General features: G+C 39.4%; 1 protein-coding gene across 1 annotated transcript in view; it reads left to right on the top strand.

Annotated features, from left to right (window-relative positions):
• dlc1 (DLC1 Rho GTPase activating protein) overlaps positions 1-19,719 on the top strand; it is an 88,675-nt gene that overhangs the window by 2,445 nt on the left and 66,511 nt on the right. The window contains exons 2-3 of the mRNA XM_077570460.1: positions 4,840-4,974; positions 5,523-5,633. Of these exons, the coding sequence (XP_077426586.1) occupies positions 4,840-4,974; positions 5,523-5,633 (246 nt within the window). The remainder of the gene's footprint in view (positions 1-4,839; positions 4,975-5,522; positions 5,634-19,719) is intronic.

Here is a 19,719-nt window from a genome sequence, read left to right as displayed (position 1 = left end):
TTATTAGAAGATGCACATTATAATATTATATTAAATTCGACCACAAGTGTATCAATCTACAGCTCTATGTGTAAGACAAAATCATTTCTAACTGAAGGAGTTTGTAGATATGAACTTGCTAACTTCAGGTTGTTTTTCTGGGGGTTGTTCATATAATTTCTTACATTGTGTCACTGTGCTTTTATTATATGTTTTTGGTCAAGTACTCATTTTCGTCTACACTGGAAATGCTTTAAAGTCATACTGACAACCCCAGTTTTTGTTAGTCTTGAGTCACAAACCTGGAATAGGCTATGAGGTTCAGTGAGTGACCCGTGTGAACATTAAGAGTAGCCTTCTCGTCATTATGGTTGTCTGTATTCTTAAAAGAATGTGTGCACTATTGTTTCAGACATTTTAGTGGATCAAAAATTGGTTTCAACATAGAAACTCTGGCTTTCCTCTCACATACCAGCAGGGACGACGTCAGTCCTTCAGCCGCCAGGAAGTCGAGATCACAGTCGGGTCTTGGTAGGGCGTGCTAAATTAGAGCTGCATCAATACCATAGGCTTGTTGCACCTTTAAATACGAAATATCCTGGCATGTGAACTAAAGAAGGCAATTTCGTGTGTACATGGAATTGTTTTACCATATGGTAATTTTAGCCACAAGGCTTTTTTTTATATCAGGGATTCATTTTAAATGAGCATATTGTATATTATTGTTGTCAAAAAAGAAGAAGTATTTAGTCCAATATATGTGAATACAAAACACTTTTAAAGACACAATGGATTGAACAGACGAATCTGATGATAGATGATGATGTACAATTCAGCACAAGATGTCCAATTCATGATGACGTCCCACGAGGCTCATGTTGTTGTGGATCGAATTAGTAAAATGAAACCCATCTGGCGTGCATGATGACTTTAGATCAAGTTGATATTGGGCTTTGTTACTGTGTTTATTTGTTTTAGCAACAAGGCCTTATCCTGACCTCAGGGCCAATCTGGCTCAACAGTCGTCTATCTGGCAGGAGACGACTTGGCTATAAAAGAGCTTTTTTCTCTCTCTCTATTTCTGTCTGTCTCAATTTGTGTTCTCATTTCACAAGAAAGCTCTCATTTTTTGTGCACTGCTGCAGCTTTCACTAACTTTTTTAAAAAAAAATTTTAAACAATGCAGTTAGAAAAAAAAGAGAAACAGCAACTACCAGGTGTATGGTATTTAAAAAAGAAGAAGAAGAAGAAAGGGGAGGGAAATGACCAACAGTTTAGTGTGGGAACTGTCTCGCATCAAAAAAAGAAAACAGGAAGTGGAGAGGAATGTAATGAGATGAGAGCAAAGGAGCACCCAGACCACCAGAACTCCCCATAAAACGACACAGGCCTTGCTCTTACACTTGTTTTTCACTCCGCTGTTATGTGGTTGCTGTTGTTGCTGTCTCGAGCCAGATGCGTTTGTTCATTCAGTGAGGCCTCGTGAAGATGTCATTGTTTCGCCATGACAGTGTTTCATTGTGATACTCTGCTAAAAGCAGAACATGGCAATGCGAAGCCTGGAATGTCAGTGAATGCACAAATGTGAGAAATTTTGCCATGACCCGTAATGTTGTCATGTGCTCCGAGTGAACCCAACGGGAGCAGGTTTTGCTTTGCCACTAACTCGGAAAGAAGTCATAATAACGACGACTATACACTCAAAATACAGGTTGAGTACGATCCACCCTATGATGCCGATCAACTTCAGATTTTGTTAGAATATCTTTCCGTCTTCAATTCCGCTTATCCGGGGTCGGGTCGCGGGGGCAGCAGCTTTAGCAGGGAAGCCCAGACTTCCCTCTCCCCAGCCACTTCAGCCAGCTCCTCCGACGGGATCCCAAGGCGTTCCCAGGCCAGCCAAGAGACAGAGTCTCTCCAGCGTGTCCTGGGTCGTCCTCGGGGCCTCCCGCCGGTAGGACATGCCCGGAACACCTCCCCAGGGAGGCGTCCAGGAGGCATCCGAACCAGATGCCCGAGCCACCTCAACTGGTTCCTTCCCAGGGAGGCGTCCAGGAGGCAGCCGAACCAGATGCCCGAGCCACCTCAACTGGTTCCTCTCAACGTGGAGGAGTAGCGGCTCGACGCTGAGTCCCTCCCGGATGACCGAGCTTCTCACCCTATCTCTAAAGGAGAGCCCGGCTACCCTGCGGAGGAAACTCATTTCGGCCGCTTGTATCCGGGATCTTGTTCTTTCGGTCACGACCCACAGTTCGTGATCATAGATGAGGGCAGGAACATAGATCGACCGGTAAATCGAGAGCTTTGCCTTTTGGCTCGAAATATTAGAATATTATTATTATTATTATTATTATTATTATTATTATTATTATTATTATTATTATTATTATTATTATTATTATTATGAGGCTACTTCATTTTTAAATATGTGGCCAAAAAAAGTTCAGTGCTTTGATTCTGGCTGCACCGAGCTCTATTTGGGAGATTTGGCAAAAGTTACAAGAATATGTAGATGTCTCGCGCGAGGTCACACGTGATAGTGGTTCGACCTCCAAGTTCTTAAATAGACGATTCCAAATTCTATGACCTTTGTTTGGGGTATTTGAAGTTTAGTGTTCCTCCGTATAGTATTTCCTCAGTATTCACAAGGGACGAAGTCCCACCTCAAAAGGTGTAAAATTAGCTTATTCTCAATTTGTGGGTCGGGGTCCAAAAGTGGGTCACAGAGCTATCTTGGGTGGGTCGCGGACAGATATAAAAAAATTTGCAGGGATTCCTCTGGTCACATTGTATAGACATATGACATTTTATCGTTACAGTTGTTAAAATTAAGAATAGCTACATTTTTTTTTGCAATTGTCATGTTTCTCATCAATTTCTCAATAAGGTGTGTGGTTCTTCTTTTTCACGTCTACTGAAGTGGGTCATAACAGTTGAGAACCAACGCTATGCACGTCGCAAGATTGACGGTCAAGTCACTATGTCTTCTAATAGAGAGTAAGCTAGCCTGTGTAAACGAAGCCCTTCCCTTCACTTCAACTGAGTTCCTTTGCACAAAGATGGCGCCAAAGCAATACTTTGTCCTATAAGCGCAGAAACAGCGAATAGGTGAAAATAGTGAATTTGTGAGAATTGAATTGTCAAAATGTGGGGAAGACGGTACTACAGACCGGATTGTATCGTTGGCTACTTATTGTATTGCAATAGATTTTAATCACATGTTCACTCCACACACATTAAGTAAACTCCTACCACATTCAAACATATTTATGATTTGTACATCTTCACCTACATAATTGAAAGTAATTCCTATTAATGCATCACATTTAGGAGCGGATGGAGACTGGGCTCGCATTCAGACGTGGCCATGTACTTTTGCAGCAACACACAATCTAAGTATCTCATTGCCCTATGAGGTCACCCTCATAACGTGTTTTAACGAGTTCTGTTTACAGCGATTGTAACAAAATTTGTTTGGTGCCAATGAGGCCAGCCCTGTGATATCATTTGTTTGTTGCCGTCTTCGTGTGAAAGGAGGCTCAAACTGTTAGTCCCGCTGATTGTTAGGGACAATCAGAAGGAAATGAAAGCATGTCTGACTTGAGTCTAACAAGGGCTTTTATCATATTAAAGATTAGAGAGGGGTGGAGTTATAAAGTGAGGCTTGCCTTACTAGAGGAACACCACCTGGGGTCACTGTGACGCTTTTAATCACTATTGAATGGAGCACTGAACATGCAGTGCAGGTTTATTGGGTACAACACAGCTGTTGTTGTCGTCTCTTGGCCCACCATTGTTTGCTATTACGCAAACAATTATTTGGGCTTAAGTAATCACAAGGCCAAACAATCAAAGCAATAAATTACATTATATTACCTTTAGCTTCAGCTGTAAATGACTGCTATCATCAAATGAAAACTGCTTTCAATTAGAAAGGTTTATGTTGTTAATAATAAAAATAAAATAAAAAAGAACGGGGGGGGGGGGGGGCTTTTTTGTAAGCATGCTATCCAAACCTGGATTTGACATGGTATGTAAGTTCTACATCCATCATTCATATAATTGAATCTCAATTGGGGGGAATGTACCGTACACTGTAGCCTTTCAGATATATTTTTTAATTTGTATGAAGTATGTTTCAGACAATATGTCAATCCTCAATGTGACAAAAAAAATAGGAAGTTAAGACATTTTCTACATTTATTCAAAGCTATTCAAAGTATAATTTAAAAAAAAATAATAATTAAATTTCAGTTTCAAATATACGTCAGCTTTAATATCAGAACAATTATTATTTTTTTCAACACTTTTATAGTATATGGGGTGGCATGGCTCTGTGGTAGACCATAGGTGTCAAACTGCAGTCCTCGAGGGCCGCAGTCCTGCAGGTTTTGGAGGTTTTCCTCTTCCAACACAAGCTGATTCCAATCAGCAGGATCGTTATCAGGCTTATGCAGAACTTGCTGATGAGCTGATCATATATCAGCTGTGTTGGAGAACGGAAAAATCCAAAACCTGCAGGACTGCGGCCCTGTTTGACACCTATGTGGTAGACGCCCAACTCCCAACCGTGAGGTCGTGGATTCGATCCTCAGCCCTTGTGATGTGACACAATGATGTTGAAGGGTCCTTGAGCAAGACATTGAACCCCGATTTGCTTCCAGTCGGCATGGCAGCAACTCACCACTGGTGTATGAATTTTTTAATGTGAGGCTTTGTAAAGTGCTTTGCGCAATATAAAAAGCAGTTCATTTACAAACACAGAATATAAAATGACCATGAAATATATTGTGGATGTCTACATCAACACATATTCTTGTTTCATCTTACTTATATCTCTTTGAAATAATGTTCTTTCAGCGAGACCATGCTCGTCTGGATTCGATGGTGCTGCTAATGATGAAGCTGGACCAGTTGGACCAGGAAATTGAAAATGCCTTGAGCTCCAACTCTTCCATCGGCAGCACCCCCACCCTCCCGCGGCGAAGACAATTGGTACAAAGCTGCAATTTCAGGCTTAAATATTTTTTCTACACACAATAAACAGTTCACAGATACAATTTGCTTTTCGGTCGCAATTAAATGTTCAAACTGTGCCAATCAGTGCCTTGAACTTTTTATAATTCAGTGCAATAAATTTGTTTAGCACAGTTGAATTTAAATTAATTTGCTGTGCAATACATTTGCATTTAATTTTTAAGAGCAGTTTATTTTCAAACATTTATTCAATGCAATCTTTAGTTAATTTTTATTTGCAATACATTTTAATTTAATCATTATTACAATAACATTGAAAATATCTTTTAGGAATGTGAATAAAATCGCTGTCTCAGCGTTGATGAAGACTTAAGCCCGCTATGCTAATAATGATCATGATAGTAGTATTTGGGAGAACTAAGTATGTTTTTAGGTGTTCTTGGTGTAAGAATAAAGACGCACTGCCCTAATCGCTAATAAGAGTCAAAGCAAGAATTAAAATGCAAACAATAATATTTGAGTAAGTGCAAGGAAAAACACAGACATTATGTATTTTATTGATGCAGGACTTTGATTTGGGATCTGTACCAGTAGCATCACACATGCAGTATTCTCATGGCCCTGCTGCTCTAGCTACAGGCACCCCAACAGCTCTTGGAGCAAAACCTAAGAGTGGGGTAAGTCAATCTTTCTAATCCTCCTGAAAAAAAAAAAGGTTTGCATGATAAAATATAAACCTCATTATGACAAATGTTATGATGATTGTGCTAACAGGATTTCTTATTGAAAGATGTTTTTAATCATTTGTATTGCCCTCCATTGGAGTAGTGTTTAGTCGAAACAGATTCCCCGTGTAATGATTTTGACTAAAAAGAGCAAACGGACTCTTTGTGTTCATGCACTTAGTTGGAGTGAAGCTTTCAAATGTCGGATTCTGCCAACAGTGAAAGCTTAGCCAAGCAGACGTTAAAACTCTATAATTAGCCGCTTCCAGAGATCTAGACCCATTCGCCCCAACAAAAGGGGTCAAGGGGTCCCCGCGAGTTGAGACACCAGGAAAGGGGAGTCACGGGGGATGCACTTCATGTGAGACGCCCCTCCTCAAAACCCTTTTGCTTGCTCACTTAATGACATTGTCAACCTTGCTTCATCTGCAAAGCAAAGTGAACCCAAAGCAAATCATTTAGAATGTGTTTGAAAGTATAATGTCTGTTCCGGTTCTTGTGTGCTATATAGTAAATTATGCATTGAAATGCTTCTGTTGGTGGAAACAATTCTTTTATAAATTCCCAGTATTGCCTGTTGTGATTCCATGCTCAAATAGTATGACACAAGTTTTCAAAGGGCGTAGGCTAATTTTAGACTAACCGTGGTATGCGACATACGAATGACCTATGATGTTCTATGTATGTGGACAACGCTTCCCACAGTCTCTTTTCTTAAAGTAATCCCAAGGTAACCCACTATAAGCTTGGGTAAACATTGCTTTCACAATAGATTTTTTATTTTTTTTTAAATACAGTTGAGACCCTATGCAGACCCCTATGGAGTCATTGATGCGAGACAAAAAAAATAAATAAATGTGACGCCCACTTCATCTATTTAGACAGTACAAGTCAAATCCTTAATATGATGTAAAGATAACTGGTGACTACTGTTTTTTATTTTGATAAATCAACATTGTTTTTGTCCCTCTTTGATCAACTTATCCTGACTGGATGCATCGAAGCAATAAAACTATGGACTAAAAAGTAAGGAAGTTTATAATCTCTTCAGCAACGTCATTATGCCATTTTCAAAATCATGACATGCAAGAATGTATTCAAATATTTTTATAGTAAAACCCCATATACACTATTTATCTTAAAATATTTATAAACTCCAGTAGCCAACACACTATCCAAGTCAACAGTATTGAGACAAACAGCACTTGGTCTTAGTTCATGTTGGCACCTGAGACATTTTTTTTCCAAAGTCTTGTGCCAGTTTTGTAGAATCTACTGGGGAAAAATATGTATGTGTGTGATGATTTATGGTTTGGTCACTGGAGCCTGTGTGAATTTGCATTAGCATTCCTTCCATCCCGTGCAGGGATAACTCATGTTTGTGCTATTGCTGTCAACTTTACACCCACTGGCACAGTCTGTAACACTTGGGTGTGATTGTACCTAGTACATACCTGCACCATTCTGCCTTTTATGTAACTGGAGTGTGGAGTTGGTGGTATGTGGCTGAAGATGTTTTTGATGAGTGAAGCTTCACACATCAAGCTCTATATCATCTATCGTATTTACCGCTGTGGGTGGAAGTGAAAGAGATTATCAACTGCTTGCCAGTATGCCTATTGTTAGGTGGTTGTTATTCTTGTTTCGAATTTGTGGCTAATCTGGAACGGATGTTGTGTCACAGCAGGTGCTTTACTCTCAGTGTGCAACTGCTATTTTTGACCTGAGTGTTTTTGTTGGCAAGTTTCTTTTATTTACTTAGTGCAGCAGGTGTCTCTTAGTGTTGTTTGGCTCGCATTCTTGTCTTGCAGCAGGTGGGTTTCATTTTTTTTCCATAATCTAATGAGCTTCGTTTCCACTTTACTTATTTAAAAAAAACAAAAAACATAAATGGTCCTAAAATATCACATACCTCCCCTCTTTTAAGCACCCATTTGCTTCTATCATTGAGAAACTCATTACTGAACACTTCAATGAGTAAGGTCACCATTAAAGTAACATTTACAACTATCACAGACTGAGAGAGCACATAGCATTATGCTATTTATCTACAGTAATCCTTCTAGGTATCGTGGTTCAAAGATGAACTGGAGCCTATCCTGGCTGACTGTAGGTGAGAGGCAGGATGTATTGGTATCAACACAGTACAGTAGCAGTGGTATTACGTATGAGAGCATTTAGGTTGTGTGAATGAGAGTGTTTCAATAGTACCGTTTAGTGTGGGAGGTAATCAAGGTTTATTTCCCCAACAGCCCCTCATATGTGCTAACCATGTTACGCCATGCTGCCCATAGACTTGTAAGATCGATCATCTTAAGTCATTTAAAATGTAAAATAAACATAACATACATTTTTTCAATGGATTCTGAAACTAGAACTGTCAGATGATTAAATTGTTTAATCAGATTTCAGAATTTTGATTTGTCATGATTAATCCTGAACTCATTTGCTCTCAAAAACGTATAAATACGTTTTATTTGAAATATTACCATGCTCCCAAAGACGTATTTATACATTTTAAAACAAATTTATGCTAGAGCATACAGATGGCTTTAATTCAGCCAGCTGAACTGAAGAGGGACGCTTGAAAAATATTAGTTATTACAAAAACGGCCAGCAGGTGGCAGCAGAGTATAAGAGATCAACCAGGGCCATGTTGCAAAAAGCTATTTCCCCCACTGTTTTGTGAATAATGATGAAACTAATGCTAATTGCTGCAAAACAGAAACAGATAAAAAATACACTTTTTTTCCTGATTAAAGAAGAGATTAATCTTTTTTTTTTGTAGGTTTCATGTTTTTATAGCAATAGAACACAATATTCAATTATATTCACAATACATGATTAATGCGATTAATGCGATGCCCCAATTAAAGTCAGTATAGTATATGACTTCTACACGTAATCATCACTGACAAATTCAAGTTACGTGTGGTGTAAGAGCCATTTGTTTTTTGCATCTATTTTTAGGGGTCAGTAGCTGCAGAGGATATGCCAAGCCACAGAGGCGGGTGGAGGCTGCTGACCCCTGACCACCTTCCTCTGAATGTTACAGACGGAAACAACATATCAGTCACCTTGAGTGCTGAGCTTTCTCACTAGCAAGGCATACGCGGCATTCCTTAAAGAGATGTGCCACTAAACAAGGCACGTACTGGCTTTCAAATTCAGTAAAGGGTTTTTAAACCAACACTCTCAGATATGGTGACAAGTACTATTATATAGCAAGCCTCATCCTAACATTCCATAGCAGGGGAACTTTTGACCCCTCGCATTGGATCTGTCTATAAAATCCACGACACAGCGGGCAACGCGGCCACAGCGATGAAGGCAATGCAGAGGATTTGGCAGCCTCAGTGGTCTTCTGGAAGCTGGAAAACTGACTGAGTGATTTAAAAAAAAAAAGATGGGTCTCATTGCTCAAACAGGTTGAAAACTAGTAAAATTATACAGTACAATATACGGTATTTATGTATTTTAAGTGAAGCCTGAAGAATTGATACAGGCTGGCAGTTTCTCATTTTCAGCGTATCTGTAAATGTGCAGTGCTCATTCGCACGGTGTGTGCCGTAGAGTCGCCACTCGCCAACGGTAATTTTTCCACAATGGTCCACTATCGTGTGTGGCAAGTATAAGACAATGCTGCTCCAAATATGACTTTTGTCATCTATGTTGGTGGCGTTGTCAGGATTTCATGGTGAAATCTGAATCTCGCGAGTTTCCTGTCTGGTCTTTTATGTCTTTTGGCAGGAAGATTTGTTAGAGATATTTTTATTTCAATTTGATGAGTACTTTCCTTCTTGTCACTAGGTTATGTATGTGCATGGCTCTTTATCTGGCTGTAGTTAGTGGACAATAGAAGAGCTGCGGTTTGCGTGCTAAGGTCGCAAGCAGATCTCTGCTCTGTCCTTCCTCTGTTCCGGTTTGGTTGCTTCTAAGTCCCCAAACATCCTTTATCCCGACCACACCTCCTCAAGGTCCTGAAAAATGCTTAACTTTGCTGCCTTTCCTTTATCTCTACATGCAAACCATCTCATGCCTGTTGTTAGGTCAACAACCAGTGCGAAGCTCTGAGATGGTAATGTTAGCATTTACTTTGCTTTAAGGAGATATGAATCCAACCACTTTGCCTGGAACTGAATTCCAGTGGTTACTCTGGCCATGACGGCCACTTTGAATGGTGTCATTGTCCCCAAGGTCGCTCCTCACTCGGCTTGGCAGAGCTGTAATAAGGAGACAAATACAGACCTAAAAAAAAAAGAGAAAAAAAAAGGCCAGTATGTGATACAGGATATGGAAATTGAACTTCTCAACTCTCAAAAGGAAATCATGTTTTTCCGTTTATTTCAAGATTTGAGCACTTCAGGAACGGGAAGGAGACTGTGTAAACATAGTTGATTAAAAGTCACTGGACTCTTTATTAGGTATAATCAAAGATCTTGCCTTTAATGCTCAAGTTGATAAATTGGCCATGAAACCCATGTTGCATGATACAACCACAGTAATAAAATATTTTTAAATTGATACCTCTGTTTCTTGAAAGGCAGACTGTTGGATATTCTCATTTCAGCAAAGGTGGCAAATCCAGGTCCAGAAAGTAAAAAAATCCTGCCACAGTTTCACTTTAGCCCCAAGTTCTAGCTAGCTAGTTAGCTAGCTCCCCAGGAGCTCATTTACCTGCCACTTGAGTAGAAGCAGCACCTCTAGCTAAAGCCAAACTGTCGCAGGGTTTTTGCTTACTCCATCTGGATTTGCCACCTCTGCATTTTAGGGTGTACTTTACCCCCCCCCCCCCCCCACACACACACACACACACACACACATACACAAAATCGCACTGCCAAAATACTGTAGGCCATAGTTTAAAGTGCTGAAATTGTTCATATCAATATGTGTTTACTGGCCACTCTCTGTGTGTTTTATGGAATGGTGCTTAAATCACATCCCAAGTATACTATATTGACTTACTGTTTTTACAATAAATCACGTGTCAAAGACTATGCAAAGACATCACTCTGCTGCTTTGTTGCTAACAACCACAAATTGGTTCGCAGTGAGTCAGTGAATCGAAGCCCACGTTTATTTAATAGCTGAGACCGTAAAAAGCAAATGGAATAGTTACACAATGATGTACATGTTGACAGTAAATGTTAAGGATGACTTTAAAAGGCAGGCATCTGGAAATCCCCCTGCAGCCTGCAGGTAATGAAGTGCAATAAATCCCAGAAGTGACAAACAAACTGGCACACACCTACACATACATACACATTGTGGTTTCTGTGAGTTGCGGGGACCTTTGGGGCTTTCTGGCACTCTCTAATGGAATCAGAATCAGAATCAGAATCTGTTGTATTGCCCTGTAAGTGAATACATTTCACATTACTAGGAATTACGTTAACGGTGCATTTTTTTTCACTCTATGTTGGGGATCACATTTTAATGCTGCATTGGCCGATGTGGAGCGCATCCACAGGCTTTATTTACTGTTGACTTTGCACACCTACTTTCAAGCTTCCATTGACATTGTTTCACATTATATTATCCTTTTCCTGACTGGCATCTGGCCCAACTGCCCCTTACATACTGCTAGTTTGTAGCCGACGTTTCACATTTGTTCAACAATGAGGTAATCCACCATGGATTACGACATCCGTGATTGGGTCAGTATTCATGGCACTAATGACACCCCGCAGTTGCCTACTCATGTGGGGAAGCATCAGCCCTGTGTATTTACATAGCGACTGAACATGGTGCTTTCCTAGTTCCAAAGGTTGCGCCTGCTTTAAACCCTCAACTGTGCACGCGTCGCCACAAGACCTTCCTCGTAAAAAGGTTTTGACGGTAGGCACAGTGCATGAAGTCACTTCCCTGTGCATCTTTAGGTTGCTTCTCACTCTCATGACTGCGGGTCCGTGTGCACATTTTCCCCTGTTGATGATGCGATTAGCCGCTTTTTACACTCTCGTGATTGCATGGGAAAACGGAAGTCTTTTGTGACATCCCATTTGTGAGCTGTTTTACATGAGGCTTTGAACAATATAATCACTTGATCTTACTATGTACAATACTATAGAGGTTTTTATATATTTTTTTTTTATTAAAACATAAAAAAATTGAGGGGGCAGTTCAAAGACGTTAATTGCATTTATTAACTCATTCACTGCCATTGACGGCTATAGGCGTCAAAATTTCATGTGAACAATTTCTATTAGTTTACATTTTTTTCATTTAATTTAATTTTTAATGAAAATCTAGAAAAAAAAGTATTGTACATTTATAACAGATATAAATATTTGGGATAAATCATCAAGTCATGCGATTATTTATGATAAAAATTTTTAATTGTCTAACTAATTTTTAATATATTTTTTTAATTAGGGGCATCAGGTTTTCATACTCTTGTTAACAAAAGTAGGGGAAAAATGTTAAACTGATAGAAATAGTTCAAATGAATTTTTTTACGTCTATAGCCGTGAATGGCAGTGAATGAGTTAAGATTCAGACTTTTGGAGATACAAATGTTTTGGGTTACAAGTGTGGTAATGGAATAAATTAAACTCATATTTCAAGGCACAACTGTGGTTCCTAGATTACATTTAAATTGTGCGTGCACATGCACTAACACACACATTTTTATGCCATAGATGCTGAAACATGCACTGAGGAATGTATTTAAAAAACTGAGGTACAAATGAGAAATAACTCATTCTGACTTTTGCTGCAGGGCTTTGTTGGCAACTTTGTATTTAAATTTGAGTTACTAATTTTTGCCTGTTTACATGTTCCCTTGAAGCTGATTTACATATATATATATATATATATATATATATATATATATATATTTTTTTTTTAAGACAAACATTCCTGTTTGTAGAAAGTGTATACCCCGCAGTTAATTATCTACTGACCTAGATATCTTAAATGAATTGCTGGAGTCAATGAATAGTCTGAATTCTTATTTTATAAACAACAACAACAACAACTTAAGTAAATGCAATAAAGTTTGGACCCAGCTATGTCTAGCCTTCCTCCGAAGTCAGAGAACTGCTATGGTGCCACAGTCATCTCCCCAAGTAGGCAAATGTAATCCCTCTGCGTTGTTAACCGTCTCTGTTTTCTCCAAATAAAGCCAGTGGCTAATCGACAATCTGGCATTGTTAGTGCAGTTGGGGTTATGTGGATTATCTCTATTAACCCAAGTCATTCAGCCACAAATTCCACCTGGTGAGTGGGAAAAGGTGATGTGTTTGGTTTCGTAAAATCAATGCTGTCATGTGACTAAAGCGTCTGTGCCTTTTAATTTGATAGAATCAATCAATCTTGCATTCTTTCCCATAGTTTAACATTTCAAGTACTGATATAGAGCCAATAACCAAACAACAAAGCATAATGTAAAACCCCTCACAAAAACAAACAAAAAGGGCGTGGGAACATATTTAATGGATAAATGTTGAGCCGCTACTGAAGTGTTCAGTGGAAACAAAATAATGCAACTTTGACACGACATCAATTAAATTATAAAGCAGTTAACTAGATATTAATCATTTACATTGTGCCATCTGCCTCTCAGTGATGGATATGATGAGTTAGAGCGTGTGCCTTTTCAATCTGAGACGTAACTGTCTCACCCGGGGATGAATTCCAAGGGCAGTTCAAAGCATATGCCTCAGGGGCCCAACAATAAATCCCAATTGGACACTGTCTCAACCAGAAGCCTGTTTCTTGCCATTACTCTTGCAAACAAAGTTGTGTACGTATTTCATGACTCTGGACCACAGCTTTGTATCCATGAGTCATTATTATGTCTATCTGTAAGAACGTGAGATGCAGTCAGACTCCATTTTCTGCCCATCCATCATACAATCCATGTTATTGTACCCTATAGGGCTAATATTTTGGTCAAGGGTACAAATGCAGTACTTACCCACAAGCCCTTGAAGAACAATAAAAAAGGGGGCACTTCCTGTATTCTCTTAATTTCCTTAGTGCATGCTTATAATGAATGCTATCGGGGAACGAGTCTGAGTGATTGAAAAGCAAACCGGAGGCTGGAGGTTCGGTGCATTGCTCAAGGTCACGGTGGTTCTCAGGAAGTCACTCAGCTGCATTCCTCAGTCTATAAAGTGCATTGTTTTTTTGGATCTATGTTGACCCCAAACTCCTCCCACTGCTGTTTTTGATAACAATTATCGGCTTGAACCGACATCTGGACCCTCACAGTTCTTTTAGGAATGGTCACACGATTACAAAAGTTATCGCATCACTTCCTGTTGACACTCCAACTGTGACATATGGAAGCTATCAAAATGTGTTCATGTAACGGGGAGGGTGAAAGTATGAGTGAAGGCGAGCAGGTGGGGGCAAGAAGTGTAACATGAAATTGTTTCCCACGTCTCCCTGCACATGTGTATTGTGTACGTGGGCCTCGGCACAGCATAGGGAATTAAATTCCTCTATAAGTGCAGGGAAACAAGAGGACATCATACCAATTAAAAAAAAAAAAAAAAAGCAATGAGCTCCAGATAACATATCAAAGGACTCTGTACAAGTGTGCTCATGTGCTTCCACCGACACACACACGTACACACTTTTACGTTATTTCTAGTACTGGAGCCAACAGCTTACCTGAGCCATCTGCATCAACTTGGCCATTTGTGTTAAGCGGTAGAGAGAAAAAGGTTTTGGGTTAGCTTGAGCTCCCCCTAATCCTTGGCCAGCACGACCATGGGTGGTCACACATATGCACACACCACAGATGCACAGCAAACACGGGGGGGGCTCGAGCGGGTGCGAGCTTAAGTTATGGTGGACTAATTAGGTCTGTTTAGCAAGCGCAGTGTGATGACTGGATTTACACGAGTGATTATCTATTGGACAGAGACATAGAGATTCAAAGACGAAAAATACAAATTTATAACGGTATCCATCTCTAAAAACAGTTGGGTCAAAAATAACCCACCTATGGGTCAAAAATGGACCGATCTTCTACTTGGGCCAGAAAGTTGGGTCAATAAAGTGGATGGGTCCAATTTTGATCCATTATTGGGTTACTTTTGACCCAACTGTTTTTCAGAATGTAACACATGACTCCTTCAGCCAATATTTGATCTGGCCTTCATTGCAATTACACCAAATGAAACCTCAGCAACATCCAACCCACAAACGCACATAATACATTGACATGGACCCAGCATTGGTTTATCAGTCCGGCACACATATTTCTCGGTCATTACGTACTCACACGCGTGCAAAGCAAACATACCAAACCTCCTGTGCCCCAACACAAGCTATTTCCAGTAAATTAGCGGCAGTAAATGAGGCAGCTGACGCCTGTTGCTTTGCAGCTTACAGCTCCCCAGTGGACATCTGACACGGCCCCAAACAACCCGGCCCCCGGGACCAACCTGCTCTGTGGCATGTCGGTGGGAAATTCAGGGTGAAAATCGAGAAAATATGCGCCCACAGTGCTATGAAAACACTGGTACTCACTGGTACCCATTCATCCGCATTCCTGCACGGCTCTGCAGTCTCTCACATTTATTTCGCTGTAATTGCTATTATGAGGGAAACAGAGTTGTGTGGAGGGGAGATTTTTACTGTGTAAGTGACTTCATGGGTCAATGACAGGAACCCGTGGTGTGGTGTTTACACAATAGCAAGGGCACACACTGTTGAACTGAAATGTCTTGTTAGTACCGGACACAGACCTCCCATATGGAGACCTTTATTCATTCCCGTTCCATCTTCAAGCGCCCATAGGGCCTCCAAATGTTGTACAAGGTCATTTTTAAGTATAATATTGTCATTACTGTCATCACCTTTTTGTTGATATGCTGGAAAAAATATGATCGTTTTATGTGTGTGTGCAGTGTCCATTTCAACTTAAACTTAAGTTAGCAACATTCCCTGGCTGCCTGTTAAAATGCTATCAAACAGTTAAAGGGGAAGTCAACCCCAATTTTTTTTTTTTTTGGGGGGGGGGGGGGGGGCAATAATATGTTCTATGCAGCCCCACTGGTCTAAATATGGTATTTTGGTTAATATTGTGTTCTGAAGCTGAAATGTGACTGGTTGTTTCCTGAGAGCTGAGCAACATTGATGTCATCTTCAGTCAAGTGGCAAAATGGCCGCCCCCTAAGATGGATAAAAATGGCTGGATTTTGCTTCATAACTCTTATTCCATCCATCTATTTTCTTAATCGCTTATTCCTCATGAGTGTCGCGGGGGTGCTGGAGCCTATCCCAGCTGGCTTCAGGCAGTAGGCGGCGTACACCCTGAACTGGTTGCCAGCCAATCACAGCATATAACATATTGTCAAGAAATGTTTAAGGTTGACTTCCGCTGTAAGGCCAAAATTCAGGTCAAATTTGAAGACAAAGTGATTCTCCTTCATGCTGAAAGGTTACGTGGCGGGTGAGGATGTTTCTGTCATTTAATCGCTTGATGTTGGACCACTCACAATAACACAACCATAAAAGTCCCTACAGGTATTTTGGCACTGTATAACCACTCCCACCACTCACCAGTAGCACTGCAGGAATGACATAGTAAAATACAGTTTCAAATAATCAACAGTTTTTCTCAATCGGCGGATTTTTCTAACACCACCGTATACGGTTTTATTCTGCTATTGTTATTTTTTTCCCCCCCGGTTTTGCTCTGGCCTCACATTTCTCTCTATATGTCACCTCACAAGCGTTTTTAACTCGGAGGTAATTTGCAATTAATTTTATAATACAGCCAACCACAGTATTATTTGCCACTCCCCTGTTTCACAGAAAAATAGTTTCAACATAAAAAGCTGTAAAAAGTTCATCTGCAAACATTTGCTGTTTTGGGAAAAATGTTATAGCCCTGATCTTATTGACCATATTGATTCCATTCCATAACAAATTTGTAATATCTAAATTGAGAGTAGTGGTTATGCCTGTGGTCACTGACAATGTTGTGGTTTTACTTTTCTGATTCCATTAGAGAGGATTCCTTCTGTGACTGTGTAAATGTGAGCTTGAACGGTCGTCTGCGTCCTATGATTGACTGGCGACCACTCAAGGGTGTCATCCACCTTTCACCCAGAGTCGGATGGGATAGATTTGACCACCTTTTTCTAGTACAATGTCTTATAATCTATTGCTATATCCTTGTGTTATTTCAAAAAAAAGATCACTAATTAAAAATGTTGGCAGGATATAAATCAGTTATAGGGGGGTATAAGAGACTTTTATAAAAAAGTCAAAATTATTAATATTTTGTCTGGGCACGCACACACACACAAAGGAATGTAGCAAGGACGCTTTTAGGGTAAAATTACTTGAGTCTAACAGCAGCTGTAATAGCACTGAACATAAATTTGTCTCAGAAGTTACCTCACTCTTGTTCTGCTTATCCTGGTGATTTAATAACCGTTAAGTCTCTGGCTCTCCCCTTGGGCCTACTTTTGGGTCTTTAGTTGGCAATTAACTGTAAATGTAATTGTCCACAGAGTCGTGCATTACTCAAAACACAGACAAACCCGGGGAGATTCACCACAAGTGATGGACCTGCTTTGACTTTTACCTAGTTTGAGAACAGAAAAAAATTAAACATAAATACAGTATACAAAGGCAACACTTTATCTAGTGCTAATCAGCTCACATCACATGTGCGAAAACAAGCCATGAATGAATGAAAGCAGTCACGGTATTCGCTTTCGCCAGCGTGTGTCACGCTTGTGTTGCTGTGGTGGTTCAGCATAAAGTAAGAGCTCTCTTGAGAACGGCGAAACAAAAGGCACATGGTCATAGTTTAGCTTTTTATTGTCTTCTAATTTGTTTCTGGTAGTAATCCATGCGGTATTTTTTATTCAATGTAAATGATGATGTCTCAAATTATAGGGTTGGATCGGATTTAATTCAGAGAGTAGTGTCAGTTGGGTTTGAATTAAGTTTTGCATGCTGTATTGAAAAAAATGGCTTTTTTGAATTTTTTTTTTAAATATATATATATATATATATATATATATATATATATATATATATATATATATATATATATAGGTTATAATTCAGAGTGTAGTGTCAATTGGGTTTGAATGAAGTTCAAACTTCACTTAAAACTTCTGAAGTTCAAACTGTGAATATATATATATATATATATATATATATATATATATATATATATATATATATATATATATATATTTGTGCATGAGTAAATAAGGAGGCTTCAACACAAGACTATTTTTTCACTGAAAATGGCAAACTACAACAACATTTTGAGAAAGAAGACTTTTGAAAGTAGGTGTCAAAGTAGTGGTATTTAAAAAATGATCGCATTGTCGTTCCAGTATAATAAAGGAGGACGTGTGCTTGCCTGCGTGTTATGTCTGGGCATGCGCGAGAATGTCACATGTCACACCAGTGGAGGTGGAACACAGTGCTTTAATCATAGCAGGTCCTTTTTTGCAGCCTATAGGAGCAAGCATTCCCCCCCCCCCCTTTGTTCTTAACACGTTTCCACTTCTCTCTTTTTTTGTAAACAATTGTCCGTTCGACAAGTAATTTATACGTTAGTGATGCTGGTCAAAAGCTCCCGCTTTGCTGGGTTCTATTCAAAAGACACTGGCAGAACAGTTCCAGATCTTCTGTTAATGCTGACGATTGATCAATATGTAAAATAGCTTTTACCCTCTACCAGGTAACACCCACTCTAATGGAGTTAGATTACTTACTAATAAAAAATAAATAAATAAATAAAAAAAAAAAGACAGCAATGATGATGGCATGTTAAATCGGTAAAATTACCGAATGAACAATACTGAGCTCTCCAGAAGAAGAAAAAATAAAATAAAATAAAAGATTACTTACTAAGTCTTTATTTACATACCAAATATACACAGACATAAAGAGCTATTCAAAGGAGGATTTTTGTCTGTGAGCAGTAGTTGATGAGCATGTGCAGTGTTTTCTTGTTGTTGTTTTTTGCCATCGGCAGTTACTGGCTTGACATTACAGAAATTTGAGTCATTTTTGCAAGTCAGTGTTAACAGGAATCATTTAGACATCAGCTGTTTCTTGGAACTATCAAAACATCAGACAAAAAAAAAAAACATCCCCATTTTGACTAGGTCAAATAGCCTTTATTTATTTAAAACACGCAACGCGAGATCTTATTACAAATAGCAGGAGGACACATCCATTTTGTAGTTTCCTTACAAATGGGGTAAATTGTATTGTAAATGTACCTTGACTTCCTTGCCTTGTCTGAGCTCTTCCATGGGAGTGTGGATTAAAACAGGTCAGGGTGTTGGGGTCAGCCAAGGAACCTGGGGTCAAAAGTCAGAGGCAAGAAAGACCTCTGCATTCCAACCGACTGCTGCCTACCATGCACTCACACACAGACACACACACACACACACACACACTCACTTGTACTTATATAATTGTGAGGACATCCATAGACATAATGCATTTCCTAGCCCCTTCACCTAACACCAACCATCAAAAATGATTGCCTACCCCTATTCCTTAACCTAACCTCAACCATAACCCAATTCAAACCTAAACTCTAAAACCAAGTCTTGACCCTCAAAAAGAGGTCTTGAGTTGTGAGGACCGGCCAAAATGTCCTCACTTCACAAAAATCTCCTCAATCTGTTGGTTAAAGACGTATTTTGGTCCTCACAATGTCGTATGTACAAGTACACACACACACACGCACACAAGCCTGCACAATTCTTGTCTTTGCCCCAACATTATTTTGATGCCAATTTTTTTTTAGTCCAAGCATGAACCATTACATTCCCAGAATGATGATGTTATCAGACAAGCCTCTCAGGACTACCTATGTTATGCTTGAGTCAACAACGGATCAGAGCACAGTTTAATGATGCAATATTTGTCGAGAAGTCTCTTGGGGTTTATAATCTCTGATAATCACACCTATCATATCATATTTCTTCATTGTCCAATCTGGAGGTTTGTCATCCTTTGGCTATGCAGCAAAAAACATTTTTAGTTCTTCACAATGTTGTTTGTTACACAATGTTTTTGTTTATAG

Source organism: Vanacampus margaritifer, chromosome 7, assembly GCF_051991255.1.
Source record: "Vanacampus margaritifer isolate UIUO_Vmar chromosome 7, RoL_Vmar_1.0, whole genome shotgun sequence".
Lineage (NCBI taxonomy): Eukaryota > Metazoa > Chordata > Actinopteri > Syngnathiformes > Syngnathidae > Vanacampus > Vanacampus margaritifer.
Note: the sequence above shows the minus strand (reverse complement) of the source record. Positions and strands in the feature narration are given on the sequence as shown.